The sequence below is a fragment of the Chanos chanos genome, chromosome 3, assembly GCF_902362185.1.
Source record: "Chanos chanos chromosome 3, fChaCha1.1, whole genome shotgun sequence".
NCBI lineage: Eukaryota > Metazoa > Chordata > Actinopteri > Gonorynchiformes > Chanidae > Chanos > Chanos chanos.
In genome coordinates this window covers 33442371-33461380 of record NC_044497.1, presented here as the reverse complement: position 1 = coordinate 33461380, position 19010 = coordinate 33442371, and the positions used below count along the sequence as shown (strand labels likewise).

General features: G+C 39.2%; 2 protein-coding genes across 3 annotated transcripts; both read right to left on the bottom strand.

The window, feature by feature from the left end:
• Nucleotides 1–1287: 1287 nt before the first annotated feature.
• Nucleotides 1288–5485, bottom strand: LOC115806469 (monocarboxylate transporter 2). 2 transcript variants are annotated; one of them, XM_030767175.1, is made up of 5 exons: nt 5337–5485; nt 4686–4939; nt 4070–4213; nt 2309–3178; nt 1288–1965 (listed from the first exon to the last, which is right to left on the bottom strand). In XM_030767175.1, exons 2-5 carry the CDS (start codon nt 4900–4902, stop codon nt 1697–1699), a joined length of 1500 nt encoding a protein of 499 aa, XP_030623035.1. In that variant the 5' UTR covers nt 4903–4939; nt 5337–5485; the 3' UTR covers nt 1288–1696. The 2 variants fall into 2 exon arrangements, with proteins under 2 accessions (XP_030623035.1, XP_030623033.1); XM_030767173.1 differs by having other exon boundaries at nt 4686–4910.
• Nucleotides 5486–7094: 1609 nt separating this feature from the next.
• Nucleotides 7095–15986, bottom strand: slc25a33 (solute carrier family 25 member 33). Its single transcript, XM_030770134.1, has 7 exons — nt 15808–15986; nt 12398–12571; nt 10655–10732; nt 9545–9645; nt 9311–9377; nt 8414–8694; nt 7095–8066 (listed from the first exon to the last, which is right to left on the bottom strand). The coding sequence occupies exons 1-7, from the start codon at nt 15846–15848 to the stop codon at nt 7864–7866; spliced, it is 945 nt and encodes a 314-aa protein (XP_030625994.1). The 5' UTR covers nt 15849–15986; the 3' UTR covers nt 7095–7863.
• Between the last annotated feature and the right edge of the window lie 3024 nt (nt 15987–19010).

Here is a 19010-nt window from a genome sequence, read left to right as displayed (position 1 = left end):
GGAGGCCTGTGTGCCTCGCTGCATTATGAAAGGGAAAAAACCCCACTTGAACTTAATCTCAATACTCTTTTATTTATGTATTTTTGTTTGTCGTAAGATGCTGTTGACACAAACAAAAATAAGAAGCTTCCGACGCCTGCTGAGGTGCTATTTTTAGTTTGTTCTATAAACAATAATAAACAAATTCCTAATTACATTATATAAAGATAATGAGTCTGTAATAAAACTGTAATGAAAACCCAGTAATTGCCCAAACGCCAAAAGTCATTGCCGGTTCTGATTTATGGGAGCGGATTTCATTATGGTACGGTCTGGAACGCCATCACTTCAGTTACTTGCTGTGACACACGAGGGAGGGGGGGGGGGGGCTATGGAGGTGTTCTGCAGTCACGACAGAGTTACAACCCTTAGGCACTGGTTGTGCTTCAACATGTTTTTATGGTTGAGTCTTGAAGCAAGGTTGTGTTAAGCATCTGTGTTGGAGTATCCAGGGTCTTCCTTAAGTACTCTCTGTACTTCTGGTCTCCTTGACTCTTAAGTGTCCTGTGCAGACAGATGGATTGAGAATAGATATCTCTCAGCCCATCAGAGCCGAGAAAACTCTTGGGTCGGAGTGGGAATGTTCTGGACTGTAGGATCTTGTTCAATGTTTATTCCTGCAGGAAAGATGCCACTGTAATCATACAGACTTGCCATTGTCTAAAACTCATTGCAATGTAATGTGCTGCTAAGAAACATGGCTAGGGACAATAATGATAATGGCAAGTGAGCAGAGAATGAACCTAGTGGTAAACAACAATGAAACATAATTTTCTCACATGTTAATTGTGTAGGTTTTCAAATGTACTTGGCAATGGGGCATAGTGTGGCGGCTCGTCAATAAAATATGTTCTTTGCTTCTAAAAGTTAATGGTTCTGATTTTATGTAAATTATTTCAAAATCTCATGGCCTGGAAACGATTTCAAAGTGAAAATCCAAAAGTGTTGCCCCAAACTCCCTCTGTTCCAGCACAGCTTGTTGTTTTATAGAAATGTTTTATTTTGGTGATCATGTGTTAAAAAAAAAATAGATAGATAGACAGACAGACAGACAGACAGACAGACAGATAGATAGATAGATAGATAGATAGATAGATAGATAGATAGATAGATAGATAGATAGATAGATAGATAGATAGATAGATAGATAGATAGATAAATGGTCCTATGTATGAGGTAACTGAATTGCTGAATTATGAAGCTTACAAATATAATGAGAAATCACACTGAGCAATCACAGAGGAGGACTATCTGTGTAAAAACTTTATCCAGATTTGTAACTGGAGTAACAGAGACCTCTGGTGACAGAAAGCACATCTACATTCTGTGCCAACTGCAAAAAAACAAAAAAAACAAAAATAAAAACAGAAACACATGCTGACAACCATTTAGCAAAACACTGCATAAGGAAAAGAGCATTTAAAATTAAGGTTACTCATCTCAACCATTTACCAGTTAAATATATTCCAACCATGATATGTCATTGCCATTGCTGGATCAAAGATTTGTCTGTAAAATACTTGCCTTGGTGCCTTTAAACTTAACTTGAAACAAAGATGTTGTAATGACAGAATGTTCTTTAAACAAAATAAAGCAAATGCAAATTGCAGTCGTCCCCCCCCCCCCCCTCCCCCCCCATAAAAGCACTTCCGTGTGGTTAGGCCTCTTTGGTAGGTAAATGTGTGGTTTCTTCCTCCTCACTGAGTTTGACTCCTAGTTCAGAATCGTATCCCTCCTCCATAGCAGCTAGCTCCTTAGCTGTGCCTATTTGTAACTCTTCCTGCTCTTTTCTCTGCTTTTCCTCCTGTTCCAACCATCTGTAGTTATAGTAATTCATGATGAAGAGGAAGATTCCAGGGACCACCATCATCACTCCACACGCATAGTACATATACTTGTAGTCCATGAAGATGTCAACCAGTGCCCCTGTAGGTGGGAAAGTCAATGTATATTGTCTTCAGCATTATTTTGCTTAGATGACGTTTGATAGAATTACTACAGCAAATGAGTACTCAGTATTCTGTTCATATCACAGGCCACCAAATTTATTTGGTTGTAAGTGTAGTTGCATATATATATATATATATATATATATGTGTGTGTGTGTGTGTGTGTGTGTGTGTGTATGTATATATATATGTGTGTATGTGTATATATATATATATATATATATATATATATATATATATATATATATATAAGCAGCTTAACTGAAAATATGATAATAACATGATACAGTAAATGATATCCAGTCAAACTGTTAACCCACCTGAGATAGGGGGCCCGAGCAGAACTGGGCCACATTCAATAATAGTGGCCAACCCAACAGCACTGGAAAAACGCTGGGCTCCAACCAAGTCCATCAGGACCTCAAAAAGCAAAGCACACACCATCCCAAAGGCTATTCCAAAGAGAACCGCATACACCACCAGACCTGCATAAGCACCACCCAGCAGAGGTAACAGTAAATGGCAAACGCCGTTATAGGCCACAGAAAAACTGAAGAAATATTGGATCCTAGGTCTGATCCACCTGCTGTTAGCAACCAAGCCCGTGCCAGGCCGAGCTACCATGTCCACCAAGGCAAAGATAGAGAGCAGGAAGGCTGCAGAATATTCATCGATTCCCAGATGTTTGGCGTAAGGGGCCAAGAACACAACGGGAGCGAAGAAGCCAAAAAACATCACCACATTTCCCACCAGGTAAATGAGATATCCCCGGTGTTTGAAGAGAGAAATATCAATGAACTGATTCACTTTGGCTGCACATCCCGCCTGTTTTTTGTCTTGCTGTTCCTGTCCTTCGAGAAGGCCATCAACCGGAGTCCCAGAATCCTCCTTGTCATTTCCAACCTGCTCTTTAGCTGCTCCTTTGAAAACTGGAGAAGGAGTCACCTTTTTGACTTTAATTGGTCTCATTAGAGATCCAGCCACACAGCAATTCAGCACAATGGCTCCCAGTATAAAAAAGCTTCCCCTCCAGCCAAAGTTATCGAACAGGAACTGGTTGAGTGGAGCAAGAGTGGAAAGGAACACTGGACTCCCTGCCATGGCCAGACCATTAGCAATTGGTCTCTTCACCAGGAAGTACTTCCCAATGATGGTAAGGGCTGGCTGCAAGTTAAAAGCCAAGCCAAAACCTGGAGGAGAATGAGCTATTAATTAAAATGCTTTATAGATAAGTAGAAATACAAAAGTATAGTTTACAATGCAGAAATACAGCTCTTCTCGATGCATTATTTCTTAAGCGTATTTAAAATTCCTTGTTTCTCTGCTAGAGGCTAATTTTACTTTTTATTTGCATGCTCATCATTAATTCCTTCAGTGCATGTCTTTGTTACTGTTTGTATAATATTGCTTTGATGAAATGTCTTTGATATTATATATATATATATATGTGTGTGTGTGTGTGTGTGTATATATATATATATATATATATATATATATATATATATATATATATATATATATATATATATATATATATATATATATATATATATATATATATATATATATATATCAAAGACATTTCATCATATATATATACACATACATATAATTATATAAATTTATATATTTATTGGTTTCAGAAGTCTGGTTTGGTGATTTTCTCTTGTTGTCGCCCTGACAGGACAGAGTTCGGGGTGGTGTGCTGTCTGTCTGTCATTCATTATCCATATACACACTGATAGACCAGTCATTTGGCAAAACAAGGCAGAGCTTTAGATAAACATGAGAGCTGAGTAGCCTGTCATGTGGCTTTAGCCTTGAGCTGCCCCTCTAACTACACAATGACGGAGAGAGACGAGTACACACAGAGGGGAGGCTCCTACGTACACTGACCCCATCAAATAAGAGAATGAGCTGACCTGTTAGAGTGGAACATAGTCTTCAAACAGCGATTACAACATTGCATTACCATATGATTAGATAGCTGGTCAGTCAGTTGGTTCAGAGAGACTACACACAGCATTTTTCACACATTATTTACACTATTGCAATGAAAAATACTACAATACATACTGTACCTCCAATGACTCCCACACATATGTACAAATGCGTTATGCTTGTGCCAAAAGAAGATATTATCATTCCCACTGATACCAAGAGCCCGCCAACCATGACAACAGGTCTGCTACCATAGCGATTGACCAGTATGCTGCTCACTGGTCCTGCAAAGAGAAAAATACAACTAACAATGTACAATAATGATAGTGTTTAAAGCTAATGACAAGTCAGTGTCTAAGAATGTAGGGTACATATTCTCTGTGGAGAGAGGGAGAAAATGACTATGGTTGGACTAGTCTGTGAACTGTGAAGTTTTTCAAAATTCTGTATGTGAACATTTAGATTTTGGCTCTTTCTGGTACTAATGTTTCTATTGTGCTTTTGAGAAGAATTGCTTGACAAAAAATGTCTTACATTTCCATTTAAAAGAGTAGAATCATTAGGAGAGACACATGTGGATGCTTTTATCCAAAAGTGTGTGCGTGTGTATGTGTGAATGCGTGGTTGCACGTGTGTGTGTGTGTGTGTGTGTGTGTGTGTGTGTGTCTATGTCTGTATCTGTAAGTCTGTAAGTCTGTGCGTATAAGTGACAGAGAAATAGGAGTAGAGATAAAGGTAAAAAGAGGATGCTTCTACCTCCTGCATACATGGTGGCAAGCATGATTGATGACACCCATGCAATCTCACTGTAGGAGATAGAGAAATACTCCTGGATCTCCTTGAAGTAGATGGTGAGTGACTTTGGGAAGGCATATGAAAACCCTATGGATATGAATGATCCAAACACAACCGCCCATCCCCACCCACCATCAGGTGGGGTGTAGCCCAGGTTTGTCGTCGCAGCAGGAGGCATCGTGGATCCTTCAAATCGAAAACACAATCAGACACAACTACATCTGTGTTAAATCAAAGGTGAGTCAAGCTTTCATATTCTTGTGCAGCAAACAGTAAACAAGAGTCTGTAAACTAGATTTCATGAGGCATTTTCCTAATAGGATTATAAAAACCCTTAGCATTGAAACACAAAATTATCTGCACAATAACTGTCTGGATATATGACCTTTTGTCTCAGTATACGTATTTGTTTGTTCCTCCCAAATATTGCCTCAGGAAAATTAAATAATGACTTTAACAATGTACACTGAACAGTCTCTGAATCTTCTGCATGACCACAAAGTATTTCCCTCAGCAGCAGTGTGGCCAGCCACACGAAATGTTTCTTTGTAATAGCCTTTGTAATAGCCTTCACTGTCATTTCAGATAGAAAATGTATTGAGAGCGTTTTACCTCTTTACATGTGCAGAGTTATTTCTGACAGCAAATCTTCAAGCAGGTGGAAATTCATCAAAATCTCTCTCTCTCTCATGTATCACGTGTGAGTGCTCTTTTGTTTTAGCAAGCAACGGACCTGAGCACTGTCCTTTTTTTTCTCTCGTTCAAAGAGTGTGTGTGTGTGTGTGTGTGTGCTTGTGTGTGCTTGTGTGTGTGTATCTTTTGGGTGAGTGGAAGTTGAACTCCACTTAAACTCAATTGCAATGCGAATCTCTTTTTTTCATGATTTTATTTCATTTAGAATATCCAATAAATAATTTTTATTTAACCAAACAATTGCACTGGGGGAGTTTTGTATGTATAATCTTGGCAGGTTCTTTTTTTTTTAATTTGTTGTATTTACAGTAACAAAATAAATCATAGATTTGTGTTTCTTTGTGCACAGCCCTGTTGAAGAGGTGGCTGTCATAGTTCTCAGCAGGATTTGTTGTGATGTCTTGGGGGTGAAAGAGAATTCCTGTGAAGGAAGCACCAGGCATCTGGGTCTCCTTATCCATAAGCATCATCAATGATCCATCCATATTGTTGAGTAAACTTCGCAAAATAATCGTAACCTGAGCAAATAAATGCATAAACATTTTACTAATCGACTGTAATATTAAGTAATAGTATGTTGCTTATTTTCCACTTGTCACCCTGTGCACAAATAATTGCTGCCTGATCCTCAAAGTTTAATAGACATCATTTCCTTCAGACAGAACTCCAGAGGAAGAAAATAAATCACATTCACTTCTTATCACTGTCACGACAGGAAACATACTATGAAGTTTTATGGCCATTTTCTTTTTCATGGGGTTATAGGGTTGAAGGTATGGCCTTTTGCAGAGACAGACTAGAATTTGAAACTCTAGCGTGTTAGAATTAACCTTAGAACTTGTTGTCAGTACAGTGTCACACACTCAATACTTTGTGAAATTCATCTCTTGTGAGTCACATTGTGCTGAGGCCTGAGCACTATATGGACTCTGAACTCACTGTACATTGTTTTATCACTGGAAGTCACTGACATGCCCTTGAGTGTTTGGTTCACACAGATGTCTCATACATATCAAAAGTGTTATGTCGAAACACATGAAACACATAGCTTAAGTTCACTTTCACATGCAGAGCTTCAGTGACTAGACAAGGCCTAAGATACATTTAATTGTTGAGTTTCTAAATGAAAACTTTATCAACAAAATATTAGACATATCAACATCTTGGAATTCACTGATAAGTTTAAGGACATAATGGCCTGCAAATATTTCAACTCTCTCTGGAGAATGAAGTTAACCAGTTTCTCATCTTTTAAGAGGAATGTGGAGACATTTTTTCCAATGATACATCTCAGACAAAAAAAATGACATATAAAGAACCCCTCAGGCCTCTCATATGGACTAACACAGCAGTGTCAGTGCAGTAGAGATATGGGAAAAGTCAGGCAGTCCAACACTAGGGCCTACCTGTGCATTACATTTAGATCAAACAGCCAATCAGGAATGTTGTTCCTCAGGTTTCACTGAGCTCCAAGACAACATGAAGCTTTGTTCTGCTATGTTTTCAGTTCACAGGGATATGCATGGGACCAAAATATTTTGTTAATTGTTTCCTTCCTCGTTTTCCCTGAATAGGCTAGAGAATCTCTCAGTCATTATGTGCCTTCAGGACTATGTTTATTACTCAGAGAAACCAGTCAACAAAACAGTGAGACAAGTTCTATTTCACCATATGTTTTATTAAATCCTGTGGTTGTAACGAGTCTTTTTTTCTGTAAAAGATTTTGGTTCACAAACAAAATATACAGATAAACTTTGTGGTGTGACCAGTACCCAAAAAATGAAGAACCAGACCCTACTGTTCTCTGATTGATTATTGACAGAAACTACAGCAGAAAATGACCACAACTACCAGCACCATGATGGAAATTGAGTTTGTTGTGTATTTCAAAAAAACAAACAAAAAAAAAAAACAACATTCCTATGCCTTTTCAGTTTCCTTCCAATTGAAATGGAACACAATCCATTTGTGTTACAACTCAAACATCTTTGAACATAAAACAATTTACAGGCTATAACAGAAAAGCTTGTATGATAACAAAATCTACAACTAAAAATATTTATAAGAATAATTTAGTTAACTTAATATCACAATTTGTCTGTCTGGATGACCTCTTTTTTTAAACAATGATACGAACACTTTCAAAACAGTTTCCCCTCTACTGGTACCATAGATCCTCTTTTCATATTTAGTAATCACAGTCATCGAGGAAACCAAACAAAAATCCAAACATCTTCTGGTGCTCTATATATTAAATAAGATTAAAAAAAAATAAAGTTTAAAAGTCTTTGGATAGATTTTTAATCAGAATCCCATTCCTCAAGCCAAACAGTCTCTCACAACGGGATCACATTCTGTCCGTCTAAGCGGATTTGGAAGTTCCGGAAGTCTCTGTGGGTGCTCTGTTCCCTAACCCGGCTCCTGTGCCAGCGCACTGAGCACTGCGTCATTTGGACTGGTCTCCCAGCAGGTGAACAATAAGCTCATAAGTACAGAGCACAATAGCTGTGTTGGGGATTTGCCTGATGAGCTGTGGAATGAGTCCTCTGTAAAAAGCAGCGTAGCCTTCCTCTATAGCCACCAGTCGCGCCGTCTGAAAGAAGTACTTGTATTTGCTCCCTTCTTCTCTAAGTCTTGTCCGAATGACCTCTAGGGGGAGACATTGAAGTGCGTTCAGATTAGACAAATAACGAGAGGGAGATGACAGACAGAGCCATAATTAGAACATTTTGCGTGTGTGTGTGTGTGTGTGTGTGTGTGTATGTGCGTGTGTGTTTAAGGTTATAAGATATCTATATGTTCAGCTAAAACTTAATCAAAACATTGAGCTACTAACACTGTGCAATGCCAGGGGCAGTAATCAGACATTGTTGGTAAAACTGCAAATATATTAAGGAATTTTGATTTGACCTATACGTGTGTGTGTGTGTGTGTGTGTGTATATATATTTATATATCCGTTTGCATGTGTGGTTAAATGAAGACTGTTAAGCATACCGTGTGGATATGCAATGCAGGAGGCACAGCCCTTGGCAAAGGCAGCTGCCATCATGAGGCCCAGGAAATCTGATGCTCCCTTCTCCGTGTCGGTGGTGGGCGAGGTGAATCGGCTGGCTTCTAAATGTTTCTTCAGCGTTTCATAGATAAGGAAACAGATCATGGTTTCGGAGATCCCTGCATACGACGCCGTCAGGCCACGGTAGAAACCCCGGATTCCCTCTGTCTTGTACACATAGCGCGCGCATTGCAAAGCGTTCATCTTCTTCTCCCCACGGGCTCTATTAAAGGGGAAAACAAAGTCAAACAGTCAGTTTAACTGAATAGAAAACGAAACCCAACCAATAAATACAGGTCAAAAGTTATTCCAGGGCATTTTAACATACTTAAATTGGAGGTAACTGTTCAAGTTAACTAATTTCCTTGAAAACATTAATCCTATAATCTGAACAAAGGTTCTGACAAAAGCATTCTTCTCATTAAGATAATGCTGTCAGAAGTCAAGCCTGATTGAGGACAACTATGTTTTTTTGTCCTACACATTGGTTGGAGGGTGAGGGTGGGTGGGATATTTATTTCAGGTCTATAATAGAAGCAGAGCATCTCTGACATACTTTTCCATCCTGACCCCATCAGGAGTCTCTGCTGTCTGTCTGTGTGAATATATATATATATAGATGTGTCCGTGTAAGCCCGGACTGGTGCGTCAAGGAGGATATTTATACTGTAGCAGCTCTGGTCACATGGTATCAGTCCTGACAGTTGCATAATGCAGGGACACTGTTAATGGACTGTATGAGGCTGTCGTCTCAAAGGTCAGGACAGACGTTGGTGGACATAAATTACTTATCAAAAATAACAGGCTCCATGTTCTGACTGATAAAACCATAGACATACTTCTTTTCAAGCTGCATCCGTGTCTTCACCATCCAGATGGGGTTCATTAGGGAGTTTGTAACAAAGGCTAAAGGTAAAAGATATTAAAACAAAACAATGAGCATCAAATTCTACTACAAATAGGACATATAGATTCTGACAGGTCACAATTTGCAGCTTTTTTTTTTTGTCCGAAATATTTTGTTTTGTACAAGTAGGCCTGATGACAGTCTGAAATTTCTATCCAAACCTCACCTGCAAAGCCTGCCGAAGACATGTGGACAATTCCACTGTTGGGCACAAAGACGCCATTGAATGTCTCTTTGGATTTGGAGTAGGCTGCAAAGTAAATCGCTCTGCACAGAGAAAAACAAGGGAGAGAGAGAGAGAGAGAGAGAGAGAGAAAAAAAAAAAAAAAAAAAAAAAAAAAACAGTGAATAGGTGACATCTAGAGTTAAATCTCAATCATTCCACGTAAATTCTCTACTAAATTCCCCCTCTTGCCTGAGCTAAAAGAGTTTCTTCACAATCCAAATACAGTGGTGATGTTGAAACAGTGCCATGTTTATGACAAACACTGAGTATGTGTTTAAAAGGGCCCAGAGCAGTCTGTTCCACACAGGCTGTTCTCTTTTCACACGCTTCCAGAGAGGCCCCAATAGACTGAATACATAGTTGGATCGAGAGCTGGCTCTACTAGTATTCTGAACAACTCTGTCACAGAGGCCGAGGAACACAGAGGAAAACCTCCAAATATTTATATTCACGGCAGAAAGGAAAAGAAACACTTCCCAATGCAGGATTAAATGAGCTATATAAGTTGATTATTACTGTTCAGGTTTATCACTGACATGCTAATCACTGACATGCTAATGGTAAAAAGAAACTTCAACAAATGTTTTCTCTTCAACAAACAACTGAGGTGCTGGTTGTTCTTCAAACAAGACTGTCACTTCTGTGGTTTGTCATAAAACATTATTTACTGTACTCTGGCCCCTCTGGTGAATTTATAGCCCTGGTTTCTATACTATTGAATGGTGTGTTTACAGAGCTACAGATAAGACAACATTCAGTGGCCACGCAGTTGTCAGGACCAAGGACAGCCTGAGGTCAGTTCATCTGTGCTTAAGTTTACTTATACACAAAAACAAAGACAAATGTCACAAAACTTGCCCAGTTAGTAAACTTCATGAAAAACAAAAAAAAACAAAACAGAAATCTTTAACTTAAACCTAAGCCAACTGAGCCACATGAGAGAATGTCACCCAAACACTGATTCTGCACCAAGTCAAAACAGTCTTCAGAGTGTTTTGCCCAGCAAAAATGAAAAAGAAAAAGCTCTAGCTCTGTTTATTTTGACATTACCTTGATGGTGCAACACCAACGAGATTCGGGCCCAGTCCTCTGAAGAGCGATCTCGGCCCCTCTTTTTCCAGAATGGACCTATATAAAACATCAATAAATCAAACAGAGAAAAAGAGAATTTTAAGAAATGGTCTAAAGCACTCATCTCCCTGTATAACAGACTGTGGGTAAACACTCTCCAGTGAAGCTTGGTAATTCACTGTTCCTGTGTTATTTTTAAACAACAGAACTTAATTGTACATTCAGTTTTTGCTATCTCATTTCCACAATGAATCCTCTTTGTCACATTTCCCCTGGACAGCAGATAGGGCCGAGTTTTAGACATGGTGACCTTACAGCACAGTGCCCTGGTCCATGAACTCACTGTCTTTTACACTGAACACTCCCTACAGACGGCACAAATGGCCCATCTTCTCTTTCAGTCATTACTCTGGTTAGCTGCCCTTTGTTCAGTGCTCAAACTAGATGGTGGTTAAAGATTGTCTGTATATTAAAGATTTTACTCATTACACACTGCTGAGTGAAGACAGGGAAATTATTTGACCAAGAACGAACAATAACATGTCAGTTAATTTTTTATCCAAAGATGAATTGTGAATTGTATCGCACAAATTTTGTATGGATTTTTTATACAGACTGAAACAATGAGGAAAAGAAGTGGTCCAAATATGTTACAAATCAATGACCTCTGTTAAGGTTTAAACTGAGTGAACACCTTACCCATCAAACTTTGACTCAGACATCATGGGTTTCATCGGTATGGATAACAAAGGAAAACAATGTCTAATGAATAATTTGTTTAACATGTAGATATGACTATAATATCAATATGATGTCAATAACATCACAAGCTGTCCAAAACATGAACAAATCACTTCCTGAATAGTCGCTAAATCAGGAAGCATTTACACAAAACAAAAGAAACACACCCAAAAAACAACTTCCTCGTATGATGATGCATTGAGCTCTTTCTCAAAGGGAAAAGAAAGGCTTTCTGTACAGGTGGGAAAAGTCCAAGATTGTCCAAGTCCAAACCAGGAAAGTCATGAGGATTTTCACACACATACACAGAGTGCGTCTGAGTCAGAGCTCCTTTCGTTTAATTCTGGAGAAGTCACACTCCTCTCACTTGAGACGTGTACAGCAGGACGCCCTGTGCTGATTCTCAGTAACATGAGCCTAATGCAGAGAGGTGTGGAGGAACAGTGTGTCATGAGACAGCACCGCTTCCTCTACATGCTCTTCTTGACCTCAGCCATGGCTACTCCAGCCGATCCAAAAATAGAGACAGGCGGGGCCCTTTAAGTCAGGCCTCGCTGGCCTCTGAGTAAAGCTGATACAACTTGACTTTGAAACATCCCTACACTCTCCCCAACATTAGTCATCCCACACACTAGTGCTGCGCTCTCTCTCTCTCTCTCTCTCTCTCTGGTATTATGTGAGTGCTAGGTCCCTATATAAAGGCATAGAGTGTAATCTTTTGATGGTTATAAAACAGGAGATTAGAGAGAAAGAGAGAGAGAGAGTGAAAGAGAAGGAGGGAGAGAGAGAGAGAGAGAGAGAGAGAGAGAGAGAGAGCACAAGACTAAATTAGTAGCATTAAACATTATCAGATATATTACTTTGGCAAAAACTCCCATGACTGCTGCCCACTGGATATTATATTACGTGTATATATACATACACACTTTTATACAAAACAGTGTAGGTTGGGCTGTGTGAGTGCGACTGTGCGTGTCTTACCGAAGCACCTGCCAGAGGCTTGGGCTAACAGGTCCAGGTCTGATGACACTAGTTCCGTGCAGTGTGCCCAGCTGTACCTGAAGCACAGGCCTGAGGGTGAGACCTGACGACTGCAGCCTGGTTTTCAAAACCTCCAGGGGACAGGTCATAATAGCACCGACTGTACCGCCACATCTGCACAAACACACAATTACACAAATGAGGACAGAGGTTCTCAAATGTTCCACAGTGGAAAAACAAAGGCACAGCTGTTACAAGGTATTCTAAAAATAACCTCCAACTTCCACTCTCTTAACAAGTGTTTTAGAGCAGAATAAGCGCCTTGGTTAGGGAAGACAATAAAAATCAGATTAAAAACAAACTAGACAAAGGTAGTATTGCCCCTCATTCCATGTTATCAGCTAAAATGGACTATAGAGATTAAGACATCTGTGCTACTTAATAATGCACCTGTTTCGCAACAGCAATGCATTTTGGGTTATAAAGTTATAGTCTAAACCTGTTTTGACACTTGAACCTTAAGCAAAAAGGATCTTAAATAAGGGGAAAGGATTAAGTAAAGTCACCGAAGAAAGCATAACTGGACAAAGAGTTCAAATATCATAGTGATCTCAGTGTTCACACAGGTTCTCTTCTGTTTGTAATGTTAGGCTTGTTAAAGTTAATCCACAAAGTTGAAATGTTAACGCAATTGGTAGAGGGTCAAATGTGTCAAGGAGAGTAAACTTGACCTCTTCAGAAGATGCAAAATGTGACGCAGACGGTATCGATCACTCACGCAAATGTCAAAATACAAAGCCCTGTAAAATACTTAGTTCGAACAGCTGTAGCCAAATACAAAAGAATACTGTACGTATCTAAATTATTTTCAAACTTCTGTTTAAAACCGTGTTAAAAATAACACTGACATATCTTATGTAACATCTTAAAAAAAAAGAGCTTGTGGCACAGGCAGATGATTTCATAATAATGTCTGATGACTGCACCAAAAACGCCTGAAGATAAAAAAAAAAAAAAGTAAATAAATAAATAAAAACCCCGAGCTGTCTTTTCTTGTCCTGTGTGCTGAGTGTTGTTCACAACATGTAGACACAAGTCATGGGATGTTGGAGAACAGTCAGTCATTAGCAAACTTTCGTTCTTCAGGCCTCAATGAGAGACCCAGATTAAACACAAATCTGTCTGAGGCACAATGAGGATGAGGACAGACATCCTCTGTAAAAGCTCAGAGGCTTATTATGCACTGAGCCCTGCAAAACATCAGTGTCCAAACTCAAGCCGCTGGCAGAATGACACTAACACACTTTCACAAGGATACCCTGCGTTTGCGGAATAAGGGAAACATATGTGTCATTTACGACTGGTTTCCTCTTTGAGCACAATGGCAAGGACAAGGTCGGTTACATAAAAACCACATGTCTTTAAAATATGTTCACGGGGATACACCGGATCACCAGAACTGGGCAGTTTTAGAACGCATTCATTGTTAATGGATATGCCCTACCTCATCAACAAGCAGGTGTGTTTCATTTAACTATGAGAATAAATATGAAACACCATGACTTAGATCACATGTGTCAAAATCTGGTCCTGGAGGGCCACAGTCTTGCCGGTTTTTGTTTTCATCTCTTAGTTACTTGTTGATTTTCACCTTGAAAACAGGTGTACATGCTGGATATTGACACCCCTGACTTAGATCTTCAGACATCCTGTGCCACTTATGATGGAAAACATACTCACGCCTCCAAAAACCAGCTAAACAGGCTGTGCTACATTCAAATGACAGAGTGTTTGTAAAAGAACAAAAATAGGCCACACATTCCTGATACTTCTGTGACTTTTTCAACTTTCTGAATGGTTTCAGGTTTTCTGAATAAACTAAAGAAACTCAGTCAACAAATCCAAACTTTTTCCCTCCAAACATCAACAGGCGTTAAGTCCCAATTTTCAAACCTGAAAGTCTTTCAGATTTTAAAATTCCAGGTGAAATTATAATAAATTTGAGTAGCACAAGGACAGTTATTTATCTTATTCACAAAACTTCAAAAAAAAAAAACGTGAGGTAAGATGATGAGGTCCTGAGGGAGGCAATGGTAGTGCTGTAAGGAACGCAGCCTATTAGCCGTCAAACCCCCAAGCATGGCAGTTAACTTCTGATGTGCCACTAAGCGAGGCACACGACCCCAAAATTGCTCCCAACGCATGTGACCTGGCACAGAAAATAATCATTGATCATTGTCATCTTGTATAAGGGTGTCAGCCAGTGATTCTCGACCCCTGGTCTGCACATTTTTGTTTTAACTCTGCACAAGCGTACCTGATTCAGCTAATCAGTCGTCATGAAACAAAGGCTCTTTTGCATCAGGAGTGCTGGTGCAGAAGCTACCACCCCCTCCCCCGATCAACTGACCGATACCGGTCCCCGGAAAGGTCACGGAGTTCTCTCAATACGACTTTCGATTGCCGACAGATCCGCTTGTGTATGAGCAGTATTGAGCCTTCTCAGCCTCACTGATAATGCGTTATAGGTATCACTAGATGTGTTAAGACATACATAAAGTGTTTCGTTGATGATTATATAATTTATTTTCACCTACGGTATTGAAATTAATCCTCCTATTCACATTTACCGGCTTTCACTACATTGCATCCTCTCTGATAAATAATGTTGACATTAGACATTAGCTGTTACCTAAGCTAGCAAGCCAAACTCCGTGCATATTCTGTACACGGCACTTAGCTAAGTTAGCCGCCGTGAATCCTATATTTTCTTGTGAGTTCTGTGTGAACACAGAATATAAGCTGAGATTTAACATGTTTAAAACCTGCAATTTGGCGACGACTTGCCCAATTTCTATAATGATTTTGTGATGGCAGTCACACGGCAAGATACAGCACCGTATTGTGTTATGTAATGTAAGACATCCTGCGGTCGTAGAGTTTGATAACAAATTATGTAAACTGTTTAAAAAAATGTCTAAAATAAAATTGCTAGAGGCCTGTGGTACTATACTGGCAACCCAATATGCAACCGTCATTCATTCTGGTGTAGTTGTTCAGCTACAACCTGGCGCAACTGCAATTTATGAATTTTGAGATAGCTGACATTGCTACAGAAACCTGCACATGCGCCAGGAAGTCTCGTGCCTAGCCATACGACCAACTACGTTTGAAACTGGTTGAAGCCTGTTTGACGGTCACCATATTCAAGGTGCCAAAAAGAAAGCAACGATTGAACTAACACAGCTATCTTAACAAGGAAGTGTAACACATACAACGTGCCCAAGTTATATTCTAAAGTAAGGTATTCGGAGCGTCGAGATATCCGGATGGATGAGCTTTGCTAAGCAGCTAATACGCAACTTTTAGTGTCATTCTACTTAGAGGAAACCTTAGATGGCCACACTTACCCCCCTGCGAAGAGATGTAATAAAGTGTCTTTCTGTGCCATTTCAAAAAATCATCATACGGCGAGAAATAATAAATATAGGAACTGATCTTTGGTTCCTAAAGCTAGCTATGACGGTCTACTAAACCCGTAGCCGAAACTCGCAGATGCCCTCGCTTTCCACCCGGCTTGTTCTGTTTAACCCCAAACAGTGCGCAGCCTCCGACAGCGAGATTATATGTAAGATTGACGTCAGGGAGGCTGGACGGGGGTGTTGTCAGTGACGTTTTACAGTGTTCCCAAGAAAAAAACTCCACCGTTCCAACAATTTTTTTGCATCGTATTATCATACACATTACGCAGTATCATCTGTAATAAATAGTGTTGTTGAACAGAATGTTGTGGACGTGACTAGTCAACGGTATTGCATGTATTATGTATAAAATCTGAAATATTTCAAGTAACAGAAATATAAAGTCAAAGAATGTATATCTGCAAACTGATCTATCCTATTCCAGAAACGTTCAAAAGTGTGCAACCTGTTATAACCTGAGATCATACTGAATCCCTACCTTAGGTTCCACATTATATTGACAATAAAAATGAGACTTTTGCATACCTCATTGTAAATTTTACTAACAAATGGGAAATGTGCCCCTCAGAAACGGAGGAAACTGAAGAATGGAATGAGTTAAGTGCTGGGCTGGTTGAATTACAATAGAGTAAAAACAAGCTACATCTTTCAGGGTTATTGCAGATGCACAGAAAAGATGAGGAGTTGTAACACCCTGAAACCATAAACGCCATATTACACATTTAAATTTATGATAAATCCTTTTGATTTTCCATTTGCTACAAACTATCCTGAGCTTTTGTTATTTTCACATTTGAAAATATTTGTGAAGGAAAGCTAAAAGTGTGACAATTCTTTTCAGCTTTTTTTTGGTTGTTGTTTGTCCTCAGAAAACTAAAAGGCTGTTGGAAATGGCTGCCACGTCTCTGTTGTTAACTGTGGAGTAAACATGATACCCTCACATCTCTCTCTGGCATCCACTGAAGTCATCAGTCACACCAGTTATTTGGCATGAACATAGTAGCCTATGAGAGGAAGGGGTGTGTGGCAAGGGGAGGTGATAGAAATTTCAGCTTCACATAATTACTGATCCCATGGCTGTGACCTGATAAGTAGGTTATTTCATCATGTTGATATTACCTTGTTTTTACAAAACCCCTTTACTGTGTTGCTGGGCCAAAACCACAGACAATCTTCACCTAACCTGTTATTTTCAAGATAACCTCCATTCACGTTAATTATGAACAAGGTTACAAGAATGTGACAGCTTCAGAAAAACAAGAGAGTAGTCCCACCTTTCTTATGATTAGATAACTACGATGTAACGTCACTTGGCAAACAGTAAAGGTGTTCAGTAATTCAATTCAAAACAACTACACTGTTTATGCAACATAAATGTTCGTGCAACCAAGCAGTCAATTTTTTATCATGTCTATGAAAACATGATGCAGTGTATAAAAGTTCCACAATTTGACCTTGCCTACGAATAACACTACTTTCACCTGTTATGGCCCAAACCAAGTCAAATCAAGGGCAAATTAAATCAAAGGGAAAAATATTAACTTACTGTGATTGTTTCAGTGGCTTGGAGGCAATCGTAAATTTATTAGGTAAAAAATATCTGTGAAATTGGTGAGGCATATGACATAATGAGTTAAGAGTTCAGACACCTTGTTTCAAAAACAATACTATGCAATCAGATCTGTAAAACACCAGCATTTCACAGTTATGACGGAAAACCTTGACATTGCTTCAGTGACATGGATTGAGTCTAATGTTAGAATGACACGTGGCTTAGGGGATGGTCTCTCTAGGGAATATCAAGTGATTGGTTGCCAAATGGTCCGATTCGGTGATACTGATCCAAGTTTCTGAGTGTCTGTTATACCACAGTCAAACTGGTTTTGAAATGTTGTATGCATGAAACCACGTTTGTGAAAGAGCCAGTCAGGAGTTGTCTCTGTGTATTTCAGGATCCCTTTTTTGTTTGGCATATCAAAAAAGTCACTGATGGTGCCCAATAAATATTTGAATGTATAAACATCAGATATATGGATTCTAATAACAGAAGAAGAAATTAAATTTAATGGTTATTACAAATTCAGTTGTAAGCTATATCGAGTCCCAGACAGGGGACACCATGTGAAGATGGGATAAGCTTTTTGAACCATTCTCTGCTAACTAGATATTCACTTTCTGATTCACACAAATTTGATACTTACTTTGTCTTTCACTCAAACAGATATTCATTGTGCCCCTGTTTGAGCAAAGGCATGCGTATGTCTCTTTAATGACTTGTATTAAAAGATTGGGTGAAGCCATTGCAGCCATGCACAGCATTTCATCAGAGACCAATGCAACAGTACATAACATTTCATCAGAGACCAATGCAACAGTACATAGCATGTCATCAGAGACCAATGCAACTGTGCATAGCATTTCAGCAGTGGTGTTAAATTAAGATACACACGCACGCATGCACGCTCTCTCTCTCCTTCCCTTCCTCTCCCCCTTTCTCTCTCTCTCTCTCTCTCTCTCTCTCTCTCTCTCTCTCTCTCTCTCTCTCTCTATGTCAGCCATTGTATTGACTGCCATCCTCTGGTGAAAGGCAGGAGGAACATTTCCAGTTTATACAATTTACTGTCTTGTTCAACATTGTCTGTCATACATATACTCATATTTGAAGCACTGGCCAAATAATTGAAAGGAGCTATAAATATTTTTCATCCTCTTCTTGTGTAAATGAATAAATTAATTTAACTGTCATTTCAGCTCATACTACAAAACCACTAAACAGTTTTCCAGACACTTGCACTGATGATGTTGAACCTTCCCATTAGTCTCAAACCTCCACTATGAAACACAACTAATATTTCATCCAAGTGCAGACAGTGACCAAATGGCTCGGACTGACACCGCTCAATTTAACAAAACAAAACAAAACAAAACACTAACACCAAAGACCGCTGTACATGCAAAGTTCATGATTTTATCAACACCATTAAACTGTAGGTCGCAGTACTCCGCTTCAAGTAGTAATCGTACGCACCATGAATTATATATAAAAAAAAGATTCCACTCGCATTTTAGGAACCTAGGGAAACATTAAATATAGGGGGGAAGGTTTACGCAAACGGACAGGAAGTAGATGG